Below are 13,833 nucleotides of genomic sequence, written 5' to 3'. Positions count from 1 at the left end.
GGAACTCCCCCAAGTTCTACACAAAGCCCCAGAGGAAGATGGCATCTTCAAGGTTAGCATTTTAAACTCACCCCATGAAATTATGGCAGCATCACAAATAGTCGGCCTGGAGTCAACACTGGCTTCACAGTCCGTGGAGAATGCGTGCAGACTTCAGTACAAATTTTCTGAAAGTTTGTCATAAGGAAATAACCCAATAAGAGAAAAGACTCGTGTGCCCATGCCATTTTATTTTCTAACATCAAAAACCTAGCAGCACTTTATTCAACAGCACCCTGAATGTTCTATAGCAGAGGCTGGGGTTATTGATCAGCACCATCACTTGGTGGATTATTCCCCATCCAGTCAAATGGGTGATAAAGATCAGAGAACCACAGACAATGTGGCTGCTTTGTTAGCAAGGGGAAAAGGCAGAATAGAAGTATTACAAATGAAGTTATAAATTTTAACACCTAAGAAGCTAAAGAATACAAACAGATTATGCTATTGGGTTATAGAGGAACATTGGGGGCATTATTTCAAAACTTCTATGTTCTTGTATTTCCATTATAACTTTTTTAACTTCAAGAAATGTTTGCCATACCAGCTTGCATTCAAACAATTGCATTCTTCTTCTACCGTAGACTTTTCATTCAACCTCAAACACCACATTAAAGACTCACTTATTAAAACCACAGGGTCCTGGGACTTCCCTGGCGCTCCAGCGGCTAAGACTTCATACTGCCAATGCAGGGGACTCGGGTTCAATCCCTGGTCAGGGAGCCAGATCCCACAAGTCCGGATCGTTTCCATGTTGCATCTAAAGATCCCTCATGTTGTAATGAAGATTGAAGATCTCTTGTACCACAACAAAAACCCAGGGCAGCCAAAGAAAAACAAACAAGAAACACAAAGTCCTACTGTATAGCACAGGGAATTATATTCAGTGTCTTGTAATAAACCATAATGGAAAATAATATGGAAAAGAATATACTCTATGGGGACACGACTGAGACACTGAGCACACATACATAAATGGGGACCCTCTATTAATTTATTAACCTCCTAGAAGCCTACAATATTGCAAGCATTCATCTTTGTGAACAATAACTCATTCTGACTGTCTTCAAGAAAGCATCTGGGAGTGATGGAAGGACCAAAACCAGCTGGGAGTGAGAAGGCTTGGCCACCAACTGGCCAGATTATCTTAGATGAGTGATCTCACCTTCCTGGACCTTCATATCCCCGGGTGTAAGATTCAAGTTGGTCAAGTTCAAGTCACTAAGGCTCCTGGCAGATGGAAGACTCTAAGATGCCAAATGCTGGATGGAACGGGCTTGGGAGCCCCGCCCCCACCCCCCTGCCCCCAGAGTGAAGTCTGGGTGAAGAGCCCTGGCCAGAGGCAGTGAGGACGCAGGTCCCTGAGAGAGGGGCATGCGAGGAGTCCAGGAAGGGGTGGTTACTTAATGCCCCATGTCCAACCACCACGAGAGTAAGGGAGGCAGCCCAATTCCCTTCTCCTGGGAAGAAGTTTTGCCATCAGCTCAATAGTGGTCTATTTATAAACAAAAGAAATTGGATGGTGGAATATCCAAGTCTGAACCATAAAATTTACTTTTTAAGTATATGTTGTCTGCATTTATGCCCCAATCATCTCATCAAAAGACATACTCAAATACAAGAATGGCCTTCCTTATCTTTCTCTAGTAATTCATCCCTTACCTTGTACAAGTACCAGGCATAAAAAAGATGCTCAATAAATACACAGACGTAATAAGTCATTTTCACTATCTTCCATTTATTTCCAAAAGGTGACACTTTTTTAATAGATGAGGAAACAAAGACAAACAAATAAACGAAAAGCTAATGTTCCCAGAGCCCTCAGCTGGCGAGGGAATGGAAACATTTCATCATCCCCAGAGAACAGCTTCTCAACTTCTTTCTGAAGAAACATTCTGGGCACAGAGTAAAAGCTGATGGACCTGCTTTAGCATAAGACTTTACTTCCTCCTCACAGCCACGTGTATAAAATGACCAAATTTTTAATTTTGGAAGGAAACGGCACTAGATATGCTCGGTGTCAACTTTAACAATGCCTGAGGCTTTCTTTGGATCAAATATCCCAAGTGAGGAAGACCAATTACAAACATTTAATTGCCTCTCAAATACTCTTTCTGAGATCAAAAGCACTTTAACCTTTTAAAGCACAAGAAAAGGAGAACTCTAAAAGACAAAGTAACACATCGTTTCATACACCCAGGGGGGAAAACCTCATGCACCTGTGCAGACACCTTCTGTGACAAGTTACAGCCAGAGAGGAATTGTTGTGGCTGTTTAGGAAACAGGTTGGAAGGAGGACTCATACATGAATCGCACATGCTCTCCACGCAGCCCCTGTCCTTTGCGTTTGTTGGCACGTCCACCCCGAGTTTCCTGGGTACTCACACCATAGGGTTGTGCACAATCCTCCCTGAACTCCATCTCTGTCAGTCTCAGCCATCATTGTCCATCTTATGTTACAAACCTGCCTCTCAGGCCAAACATTTGCAGTTTGCAGCCTGAACACGTGCAAAAGCCAGAGAAATGGACAATCAGACACTATAGGCAAAAATCAAGTAAAGTCGATATAAGGGGCCGCATCTCAACCCCAAGAGGATAAACCATTGTCTTGTTAAATGAACTCCTTCCCAGGAGACCTGAGTGCCTACAATTACTCCTTCAGCCCGAATTTCTCACCCCTTCTGTTTTCCAAAGTTAACCTAAAACAATTCCCAGATCTGCTGCTGGGATTTCTTAAATCCTCTTTTTCTGGGTGGAAATAAGTAAGAATGGAGCAGAGTGAAAATGCTCTAGGGGCGCCTTCAGGAATAAATTAACATCTTGGTGCTTAGAAGCACCGCATCCTAAACGTGGTCCAGGGGAGGCCTCTGCTGGTCAGAAAGGAGATGGGAAGGAGACTGGGAGCATCCCAAACAGTAAGGCAGTCCTTACATCCGCCTTTCAGCGCAGAGAAAATCAAAGTTCACAGAAACTGGACGAGTTGTTTAAACTGGAACAATGGCCTTTAGTTAGATTTCTACTGGTTTGCTGGCCTCTCAATCAGCTGGTGATAAGCTGATGTTTTGTTTTGTTTTGTTTTTCTTTTAGACTCACGGAAAGAGACAAAAGCAAGATATTACATGCTAGGTGCAAACCTGGAGCTGAATAAATACTGGTTAGTCAAAGTATCTCTGTTAATTTGAAATCTCATTTCTCAGCCTATTGATAAAATGCAGACAGGGGCTATGTGGAGAGCAAGAAGCACCCACCAGCAGAGGGAAAGAGGACTGCAGGGAGAGAAACCCATTCAGTTAACCAGGAGGGCAACTGACTGGGAGCCTAGGATTTAGAAAAGGCAGAGGAAACAGAGATTAAATTGCCAACATCTGCTGAATCAGAAAAAAGCAAGAGAAAACAGAAAAAAAAAAAAAACCACTTCTGCTTCATTGACTACAATAAAGCCTTTGACTGTACAGATCACAATAAACTGTGGAAAATTCTTAAAGAGATGGAAATGCCAGACCACCTTACCTGCCTCCTGTGAAACCTGTATGCAGGCCAAGAACCAACAGTTAGAACTGAACATGGAACAGTGGGCTGGTTCCAAATCGGGAAAGGAGTATGTCAAGGCCATATATTGTCACCCTACTTATTTAACTTACATGCAGGGTACATCATATGAAATGCTGGGCTGGATGAAGTACAAGCTAGAATCAAGATTGCCAGAAGAAATATCAATAACCTCAGATATGCAGATGACAACACCCTTAGAGCAGAAAGTGAAGAGGAACTCATGAGCCTCTTGATGAAGGTGAACGAGATGAAAGAGGAGAGTGATAAACCAGGCTTAAAACTCAACATTCAAAAAACTAAGATCATGGCACCTGGTCCCATCACTTCATGGCAAACAGATGGGAAAACAATGGAAACAGTGACAGACTGGGCTCCAAATCACTGTGGATGGTGACTGTAGCCATAAAATTTAAAGACGCTTGCTTCTTGGAAGAAAAGCTATGACCAGCCTAGACAGCATATTAAAAAGTAGAGACATTACTTTGCCAATAAAGTCTGTCTAGTCAAAGCTATAGTTTTTTCCAGTAGTCACATATAGATGTGAGAGTTGGACCATAAAGAAGGCTGAACGCTGAAGAATTGATACTTTTGAACTGTGGTGTTGGAGAAGACTCTTGAGAGTCCCTTGGACAGCAAGCAGATCAAATCAGTCAATCCTAGAGGAAATCAACCCTGAATATTCATTGGAAGGATTGATGTTGAAGCTGAAACTCCAATACATTGGCCACCTGATGCAAAGAGCCAATTCAGTAGAAAAGGCCCTGATGCTGGGAAAGATTATGGGCAGGAGAAGGGATCAACAGAGAATGAGATTGTTAGATGGCACCACTGACTCAATGGACATGAGTTGAACAAACTCTGGGAGATGGTGAAGGACAGGGAAGCCTGGCATGCTGCAGTCCATGGGGTAACAAAGAGTCGGACACAATCGAGCAACTGAACAACTAGAATGTGGACTTCCATTGGCCAGAGGCACATGCTATACAATCATTCCATCCTTTAAATGGGTCACATACTTCTGTACTCTGCCTGTCTGGGGATGGAAGAAACTTATTACTGAAATCCAGCTTTGGGGCCTTTCATGTGGTCCAGTGGTTAAGAATTCACCTTGCAATGCAGGGGACTCTGGTTCAATTCCTGGTTGGGGAACAAAGGTCCCACATGCCTCAGAGAAACTAAGCCCTCGAGCCACAGCTAGAGAGTCTGTGGGCCTCAGTGAAAGATCCCGTGTGCCGACACGGAGACCTGACACAGCTAAATCAATAAATACATACATTTCATCAATTGTGAAAATAATCATAAAAGAAAAAGTCTAGTTTTGCATTTGATTTTTGATTTCCTAAATTCTCCATGAAACTCATTTCATTGAGTGGAGCTTCTGAGAAAAATCAGTCACTTCTTTCAGCTCTCTTTTCTGCCACTCACATCTCTCTCTTGGGTCACAGCATGGAGGAGAGAGTTGCTCAAGGGAGAGATTCCCTCTATGCTGGACAGGAGGGAAGAAAAGTATACATTCCTCTGTTTCAAATGGGGAAGGTGGGGAGACAGCTGTTCCCTTTCTGGGAGATATTTCTCCCACAGAACAACCATAGCACAGCTGGCAGGACTCACAGGCTCGGCTGCCAACCGGGCCCCTGCAGTTCGGATGCTGCACTAGGGGCGGAGAAAGATCCTCTGCAGGAGGGGACGCTGGGCAAGTCTTCACTGCAGAGCCCCAGCCTCCTCCTCACCTCCTGCTGGAAACCAGATCCACACAGAAAATTTGAAGTAGATTCTCAAAGTGGATTCTAGCATCCTACCAAAAAAGAGTCACGTGTATTCATTCGGTAAATAATCCCTCTCTGCACTGAGCAGGAGCATCATCTCACTGACCCTCACATGCTGTCTTGCACATCTGTCCCAGAGGGAGCCAGGCCCAGGTATGGTGGCTCAGTGCTGGGTTCCACCAGCTGGTCCTCACTGCAGCCAGAACACTAACTCAGGAAGATTTCTGGAAATCTTACCTGGAAAGCTAGACTTACACAGCATCTAACAAACCATTCATACTGAGCAAAGACCATCGCTGTGCACTTAATACCCACTAAGATTCTTTCCCACCTGAAACGTTTCTGTCTAAGAACACAGTCCTGAGCACAAGAGATTCGGGGTCCAGACCCTTTTCTGTGGGTTCTCTGCATCTGCATCACCTCCTTTCTCTACTCTGCAACCCCAGTGCATCCCATCCAAGGACCTGAGCCAACATCCTTGCTTATCTTCTCTCCTGAGACTGGTTCACTGGCCACTGAAAAGGTATTAAATCCCTCCCACAGGGCAGGTACCCAGGGAACAGTTGCTGCCTGACACGAACACTGGCCAACTGTTGGCCCTAACTTTTCCTCCTTCTTCCTGGACACATGGTCATCTCTCACTAACTGCTAGAAATTGGTTCCAAAATCCACAGATGGTCTTGTCTCTTATAGAAAATGGCCTAGTGTTTGCTTACAACCCAAGTGCACCCTCCCTTATACTTTAAATCATCTCTAGATGACACAATATCTAATACAAAGTAAATGCTATGCAAATAGTTGTAAATACAATGTAAATGCTGTGTAGATAGTTGCCTGCATGCAGCAGATCCAATTTGGCATTTTGGAACTTTCCAGAATCTTTTTTAAAATTTTAGATCCATAGTTGGCTGAAACCAATTCACCCACAGATGCAGAGGGCCAGCTGTATAACTCAACCACCATTCGCAGCCTTCTGAGCCCTTAGGACTGAGCTCTAGCTGGGTATGCTAGGGCCCTTCCTGACCTGGCCTCGAAACAGTTCTGGTCTCTGCCACAGCAATCTTGGCATCATGGGCAGAAGATAGTAGAGCCTAGGGCGGGAGGAGCCCCAAGTCACCACCCAGAGGAAAGCTGTCCATCCGTCAGAAAATGCAGCTCTTTATGAAACTGCTGTGCTAAGAATCTCAAATTGGGGTGACCTGTTAGAGCAGGTACAATTACCTAATTCCTGCTGCCTCTGCCTTGGGCAGCGGGTGACTCTGTAATGCTCCGTGGGAGGAACCCAAGCCCCTGAACCATCTTGTATTCACCCAGCGTGCCCAAGATACAGGTTTGCTGTTGCTGCTTAGTCGCCAAGGTGTGTCCAGGTCTATGGAAACCCCATGAACTGTAGCCCGCCAGACTCCTCTGTCCATGGGATTTCCTAGGAGCTGCTATTTCCTCCTCCAGGGGATCTTCCTGGCCCAGGGATCAAACCCATATCTCCTGCATTGGCAGGCAGTTTCTTTACCACTGAGGAACCAAAGAAGCCCCAAGATACAGAGAGGTGGACTGAAATCTTGGCAAGGAGGATGATAACCACATGATTTTCTACTTTTTTTAAAACCTTTTCTTGAACAGAATCTGAAAAACTTTTCCCCCCTTTTTCTAAGGGATAACTAGAAAAGATCTTTGAAGGCTTCAGAACTTGTCACAAACCAGGGGCGATGTACAGCAGCCTGTGTGAAAGAGAAGGGGAGGCTCACCGCCCTCTGTGTTGTTCTGATGAGGCAGTTACCATGAAGCGGATGCAACCAACCATGCTCCAGAACACACCAAGCCCCTTCTGCAATCTTGCTCTCACAGTGCGGGTCACAGCAGATGACCCCACGTCTGTCCGTGCAGCCTCTGCCATCACTCAGCCAAGTGGGGAGTTGGTGAGTCATCCTCAGAGCCCCCTCCCCACTTTCGGGAAGTGCCCATCTCTCCTCCGGGGCAGCTCTCCCTGGCATAGGCAAGTCTCTCCTGTTCTGACAATTTTCATTTATGGAAACCTGTGCTCAGGCAGGTGGACCAGGCCTGATAAACTTTGGGCCTGGTAAACCAGCCCCTATTGATGTTAAAAGGGCTGACAGCTGCACCCGTCATTGCAGGCCCTCTTTCCTCACAGAAAGAAACTGAGGCCCAGAGGAAGGGAGTGACCTGGCCAAGAAATGATGGACATGGGGTCCTACCCTCAACACTGTATCTCTCTGCCTCTCTTGGTCTCCATTATTCTGAATGCCATTTACAGTTTTCCATAGAATAAATCTCCAGGCTCTTCCTCTAATAGTGGTATTTGGGACATCAACTGAGAGGCCCAAGCAGCCCTTACCAATAAACCCAAATACCAGTGCCATTTATAAAGCCAAACCTGAGCATGCACTCAGAGAACTCATAGGAGAACAGGGCCCACCCAGTCCTCTCTGGGGCCATGGCCAGGAGGGAGTCCCTGCTCAGCCCTCACTAGTTCCCTTTCCCAGGAGTTACCCAGATAGAAACCCACTTCAGTATTCTTGCGTGGAGAATCCCATGGACAAAGAAGCTTGGCAGGCTACAGTCTATGGGGGTCACAAAGAGTCAGACACAACTGAGCGGCTATCACTCACTCAGCCAGGCACCCCACCAATATTTGTTTTCCTTTCTTCACTCAACATTATCAAGGCTCACATTGGGGCTTGGAGCGGTCCTGAGGAACTTATTTTTAAAATAGCAATGAAGCCCCTAGATAATTCTTATGTCTGTAAGACTGTGCCCAAACTCAAAAGTATGCCAGAACTGCATACTGCAAGGGACAAGAAACAGATCTTTCCCCGAATACTTCAGGGATATCAGGCTCAAAAATCACATTTATCGAGCACTTGCTATGTGTGACATTGATCTAAGTTTCAAACAAAGGGGTCTGAGTCATGGTTCATGGTTTTGAATAAGTTGATGAGCAATCAAGAGAGAGAGAGTCAGAGAGTAGGAGAGAGATTTACTGCAAAGTTAAAACAGGTTCATTCATTCAATGAGCTTTATGCTAAGACCTATTTTGTATGATTTTTTTTTTTAAGTTTTAATCAATGGCTTTGATACTCTGTAGACAGATCAAGGTCACTCCCCATTCCGACAGATATTTCACTGTCAAGGTTATCTTTAGAACAGTTTTAAAAAGTGCCCACTGTTTCCCTGGGTGTCCTGGTTCCCTTGTTTCACTGTCTGCTGGCTTCTTCAGTGCTGGGCGTTCGTGGACCTGAGGCACTTCATCCATTCTGGGAAGACAGCCTAGTGGCTCTTCCTTCCTCCTGGTGAAGAGGAACAGCCTTACCCCAACTTCTGCTGCACTGTGTCCTCCACATGGCAGTTGAAGGGAGCATGGAGGCTCTAACAGACTCTGCTCCAACTTGGCAGCACCTGGACCAAAATCAGGGCAAAGGGAGGAGAGCAGAGTCGATGGCAGGGAGCTCCCCTGGAAGACGACACTGCTGTGTCTGTCGGGTACCCCCTCCCCAGGTCATCAGCCCACAGTACAAAGCTGGAACACCCCCAGCCTTTCTCATTTGGGACATGAATGAAGACCCTTAGGGCAGCCCTAACGGTAGGACTGTCCCCAGGGCCAGGGGAGAGTCAGAGCCAGGACTGGAAGCCCTGTGACAACACTAGTTTTGCCATCAGCAGCCAAAGTGCTCCCCTCTGCTCAGTGAGGACAGCCACCCAGCCGGCATGCCCAGCAACACTAAGCAAGCCAGTGGCCACTCCTCAGCTTGTGCACCTCACACCCACATGCAATAACCGCTCAAGATGCCTCCAACAAAAGACCCCCATGGTTTTTAGCCAGATCTCCTGCATTTGTGGCTTCTCCTATGACACAGTGAAGTAAGAAGTGCGAGATCTCAATGCAATCAGCATTAATTTTATTAAAGGAGTCTGGAGAAGTTAAACGAATATATCCCTCTATGCATGAAGTTCCTAACAGATGCCCTTTTTAGCTAAGTAGAGAAACAAACCAAACCCCCTCCCCCACCAGAAAAAAAAAAAAAAAAACCTCCTTCGAAAACATTAACATATTAATCAAAGCTCTGTAAATGCAAGAGGATGTGCTTTTCAACCTACAGGATAAAATAAGACAATAGAATCAGAGAGCAGCAAATTCAGGGGCCTGTTGCTCTTGGGTTAATCCATCCGCATTTGAACACCTAGGACGGTCGCCCCTCCCCCGAAAGGCTTTATCTAAATTAAATCTTTGGTGACCTGCATCAGAGCCTCCTGCGAAGTCCGTCTGTCCCGCCGGCTTGCCTTTCTGCGGTGCGGATGGTCGCCGCGTTCGGGTTCCTGGGGTGGGATGCCGGGACTCACACCCACTCGGACTTGCCGGGGCCGGACAGCGGGGCACGCGGCGCGCAGGGGCGCTCTTCCCACCCCGGGGCCGCCGCTCCTGGCCGGGCCAAGTGCGGCTGGTCGCTGGCTGAGGACAACGCGTCGCTCTCGTCCTCCCCCGGCAGCTCCAGGCTCCCGGGCGCGGCAGGCTCCGCAGCGGGGCTGTGCGCGCCCGGCCCTCGGGTCCCCAGTCCCGCGCGAGCGCGCTCACCGCGTCCCTCGTGCACCCCCAGCCCCTCCCGCGCCCCGCGTCCCTCAGGCGCCGCATCCCTTGCCCCTGGATACGGTCTCCTCCGGGCCCCACCGGGTCGCCCTCGCGTCTTCCAGCACACGCTGCAGACCAGGTCGGCGACAGTAAGCAGAAAGGACAGCGCGCACATCGCCCAGACGAAAAGCATCAGGATGGACTTCTCCGTGGGTCGGGAGACGTAACAGTCCACCACGCTGGTGCAAGGAGGGTGCGTGCAAGAGAACCTCTTGGGGACCAAGAATCCGAAGAGGAGGTAATGCAGGGCACCGAAAGCTGCCTCGGTCAAGGTCCGGAGGCAGAGGTGGACCACGTAGCCCGAGGAGAAGTCTGGCACCGTCAGGCAGCGCCTGGCCCCAGGGGTCAGCCCTGGGGCGTCATGGTCCTCTGAGGCATCCTCCGGCCCACGGGATCTGCGTGCGGCCAGCTCAGCTCCTTTGTGCAGCACGTAGACGCCGAAGACCGCGGACGGAAGGAGGACAGACACGCTCTGGATCAGCCAGAATCGCAGGTGGGACACGGGGGCGAAGATGTCGTAGCAGACGTTGGCGCATCCCGGCTGCAGAGTATTGCAGACGAACCTCTCCTGCTCGTCCTGGTAGACGGGTGACCCGGCTAGGATGAGCACCACCATCCTCAGCAGCACCATGAAGATAAGCCAGATCTTCCCTGGGAAGAAGCAGCAGGAAGGGCACCATTACAGCCATACAAATACATCTCCTCCTAGTAGTTCTAAGTCCTTACGGAGGTGAACGGAGAACCGAGACTGGAGAACTAGGTGGATAAGCATGTTGAAGTCACAAGACTATCAGCCAGTTGGCTCACTGGGTGAATATCTAACCAGCACTTACAACGTGTGGACCCTGGGCTCAACTAAGCTCACCCTGGAGACACTGCCGCTTTTCATCCAGACCGCCCCAATAAAGCGAGTCATAAGGATTTTTTGATTTCCCAGTGCATATAAAAGCTATGTTTTCACTCTACCTTGGTCTATTAAGTGTGCGGTAGCTTTAAAAGGACAATGTACACATCTTAACTAAAAAATACTTCATTGTTAAAAACTGCTGACCATCCTTTGAGCCTTCAGCCAGTGACGGTATTAACACTGAAGATCACTGATCACATGGTTCATCAGAATAAATTTAGTAACAATGAACAACTTGGAAATATTTCAAGAATTGCCAAAATGGGGCACAGAGACAGGAAGTGAGCAAATGCCGTCAGAAAAACGGCACCAAAGACTTGCTTAAGGAAGGGTTGCCACATTCAATTGTTTGTTTCTTTTTTTTAAGTAATATTGGGGAGCACAATAAAAAGAGCTATGTCTATACTTGTTTGTAAAATGCTTTGAAATTGACAGATTTAAAGAAGCATAGATAACTAAAATGTTTAATCTGGCTCAGCTAGTTCAGACTCTGGGCTGAAAATTCTAGAAAGTTGAGCTGATGTGAATAAAGTCTTCCTCTTAAAGAGTGAACTTTTTCAAAGATGTTAGTGCTTTCCTGTAATTGTGTATAGCAAATAAAAGCTACTATTTTCAGTGAGTTTTCTCTATGGTAATTGTCCACATGATCCTTATGTTTAATGTTGCTTTATGGCCCTTGAAATCAGATTTCTTGACGAACATTCAGTTTTTTAGACTCTTCAATTATTCAGAACTCCTTTCCCCCTACTCCAACTATTATGAATTGAGGTTTTGTCTTTAACTTATCGTGAAAGTATGAGGCTAACCTAGAAATCAAAATCACTCCCAAGTCCTATTTTCATGTCATGAATCAACAATTTTGGAATATGTTGAAGGACGAGTCAAAATAATTTGTAAATATTTTGTTTTGTGATGAGATGCAGAAATCATCACCTGACATCAGAAGAATTAAATTATTTTATCAATGAAGTCACTTCAACTCAAGAGAATTGCATGATAATTACGTGATAAAGTCATTAACTCAAACTTTTAAAACTAAGTTGGCTTAGTTTAAAAAGTAATGAACAAGAAAAATATCAGCCACTTCATGGATACATTTTAATCCTTTTCTCAATCCCCTTTATCAGGGTAGCCACACCTCTCCAAAAATTTAACTTGGCTACATCAAACTCAAATAAATCAAAACTTTATTACTTTCATTGTTAGGGGAAAAAGGCTAAAACTAAAATTGGGATTTGGTTTAAAGTACACAAGAGAATTTACTAATCTTTACAAATGGAGCTTCAAGGATAATCCCTAAAAAAAATGAACAAGCGAGCTGACTCAAGGCATGAATTTCTTAACTTTGTATTGTTACTTTTCCTAGCAGCCAGAGAAGAGTTACATAAAAATACCCCTGCCGCTTACTCAGCCCCCAAATGTTAGCAAGAAGAGGCCTCTTGAGAGAAACATTGCTCACCCCCAAGACATGCTTAAGTGATGGGGAGCCTCATGAAATGATGGAGAATTAGAGGAAAACTTGAGCCATGGCTCCCTGTCCTGCAGGGATAGGCAAGCCTTCCTCATGGAGAAGGACCAGGAAAAGTGATCCAAGGCAGAATCTGTGCTCTGCAGGGGTTTGTGCTACTCACCCACCATAGTCACATTGCAATTTAGGGTGATGATGAGGAACCCCAGCAGATCCGACTGGTCCATGCTTCCAGGGGGTCACAGACTCAAGGTGACTGAAGCTGTCCGGAGCTTGCGTTCTCCAAGGAGGTGGGAAATCTTTGCAAGAATATGTGTATCTTTGCTACAAAATACTCCCAGGTGAGAGCTGGAGATACTAAAGGGACAATTCAAGCCCAGGAGCACAAGGTTGTTCTTCTGTCTCCAGTGGAGGCGGCCCCGAGCTGTTTGAGGCAAAGCCTTCCTGACAACTGCAGTGACCAGAGGCCAGTAGCAGCCGTCGCTCATCTGGCTATTCTTACCCTCTTGGGACATTCCAGGCCCCTGGCCGTGCTCACATGTCTCCACCAGGAGAGCCGACGCCTCAGGATGTAAGAGAAGTGGCTATGTTTAACCCAAGAAAGAAAAGTTTAGTCAACCAGCCAAGTCTCTATGAAAAAGGCATTTCCTCCTTGAAAACATTTCTATAACATCTTCACTGGTTAAAGAAGCACTAAGATGTCCACATTTCATCTCTTCTATGAAGCGCTGAACGGTGCCTGCATGCTCAGTCGTGTCTGACTCTTTGCAACCCTATGCAACTCCATCAGGTTCCTCTGTCCGTGAGATTTCCCAGATAAGAATACTGGAGTGGGTTGTCATTTCCTTCTCCAGGGGATCTTCCTGACCCAGGGATTGAACCAGCATCTACTGAGTATCCATCATTGGCAGGTGGATTCATTACCATTAACCCATCATAACTTGAGCCCCAGAGAATCATTGTCCTAACTCTGAATTCCTATATCTTGGATGACAGCAGGAATCTGCCCTGGGACTAGGTCATTGCGGAGCTATTTCCTATCTGGGTTAGCGATGAGAGCCCTTCATGCGGAGACAAAGAACCAAGATGCAAAACTGGGGCAGCCACCTGGTCACTGGGAATCACCACCTCTTCCCAATAGTCCTGTGTTTACAGCGGGGTTTGTGGGAGACAGACAGCAAGTGGTGTTTGTTGTGAGCACCGAGCATGTACAGTCCCCAACCTTTTGGGCACCAGGGACCAATTTCGCAAAAGACAATTTTTCCGTGGACCTGGTGGAGGGGTGGTTTCCAGATGATCGAAGTACATGACATTTACTGTGCACTGTATTTCTAATCTAATGCTGCTGCTGATCTGACAGGAGGTACCGGTTTGTGGCCCAGAGGCTGGGAACCCTTGTGTGCAAAACTCAAAGCACTAGCAGTTCCGTCCCTAACTGGCCCCAAACACCCTCACAGAT

General features: G+C 46.6%; 1 protein-coding gene across 1 annotated transcript; it reads right to left on the bottom strand.

Annotated features, from left to right (window-relative positions):
* Positions 1-9,709: 9,709 nt before the first annotated feature.
* Positions 9,710-12,687, bottom strand: GJD4 (gap junction protein delta 4). The gene is made up of 2 exons (XM_004014673.5): positions 12,538-12,687; positions 9,710-10,650 (listed from the first exon to the last, which is right to left on the bottom strand). Exons 1-2 carry the CDS (start codon positions 12,599-12,601, stop codon positions 9,710-9,712), a joined length of 1,005 nt encoding a protein of 334 aa, XP_004014722.2. The 5' UTR covers positions 12,602-12,687.
* Between the last annotated feature and the right edge of the window lie 1,146 nt (positions 12,688-13,833).

This window comes from Ovis aries, chromosome 13, assembly GCF_016772045.2.
Source record: "Ovis aries strain OAR_USU_Benz2616 breed Rambouillet chromosome 13, ARS-UI_Ramb_v3.0, whole genome shotgun sequence".
Taxonomy (NCBI): domain Eukaryota; kingdom Metazoa; phylum Chordata; class Mammalia; order Artiodactyla; family Bovidae; genus Ovis; species Ovis aries.
Note: the sequence above shows the minus strand (reverse complement) of the source record. Positions and strands in the feature narration are given on the sequence as shown.

What these genes read in the sequence shown, in the direction of transcription:
- GJD4 (XM_004014673.5), bottom strand. Translation starts at nt 12,601, where the DNA reads ATGGACCAGTCGGATCTGCTGGGGTTCCTCATCATCACCCTAAATTGC. An exon ending in TTGCAATGTGACTATGGTGG is followed by an intron (nt 10,651 to 12,537) that starts GTGAGTAGCACA and finishes GCTTCTTCCCAG; the next exon opens with GGAAGATCTGGCTTATCTTC.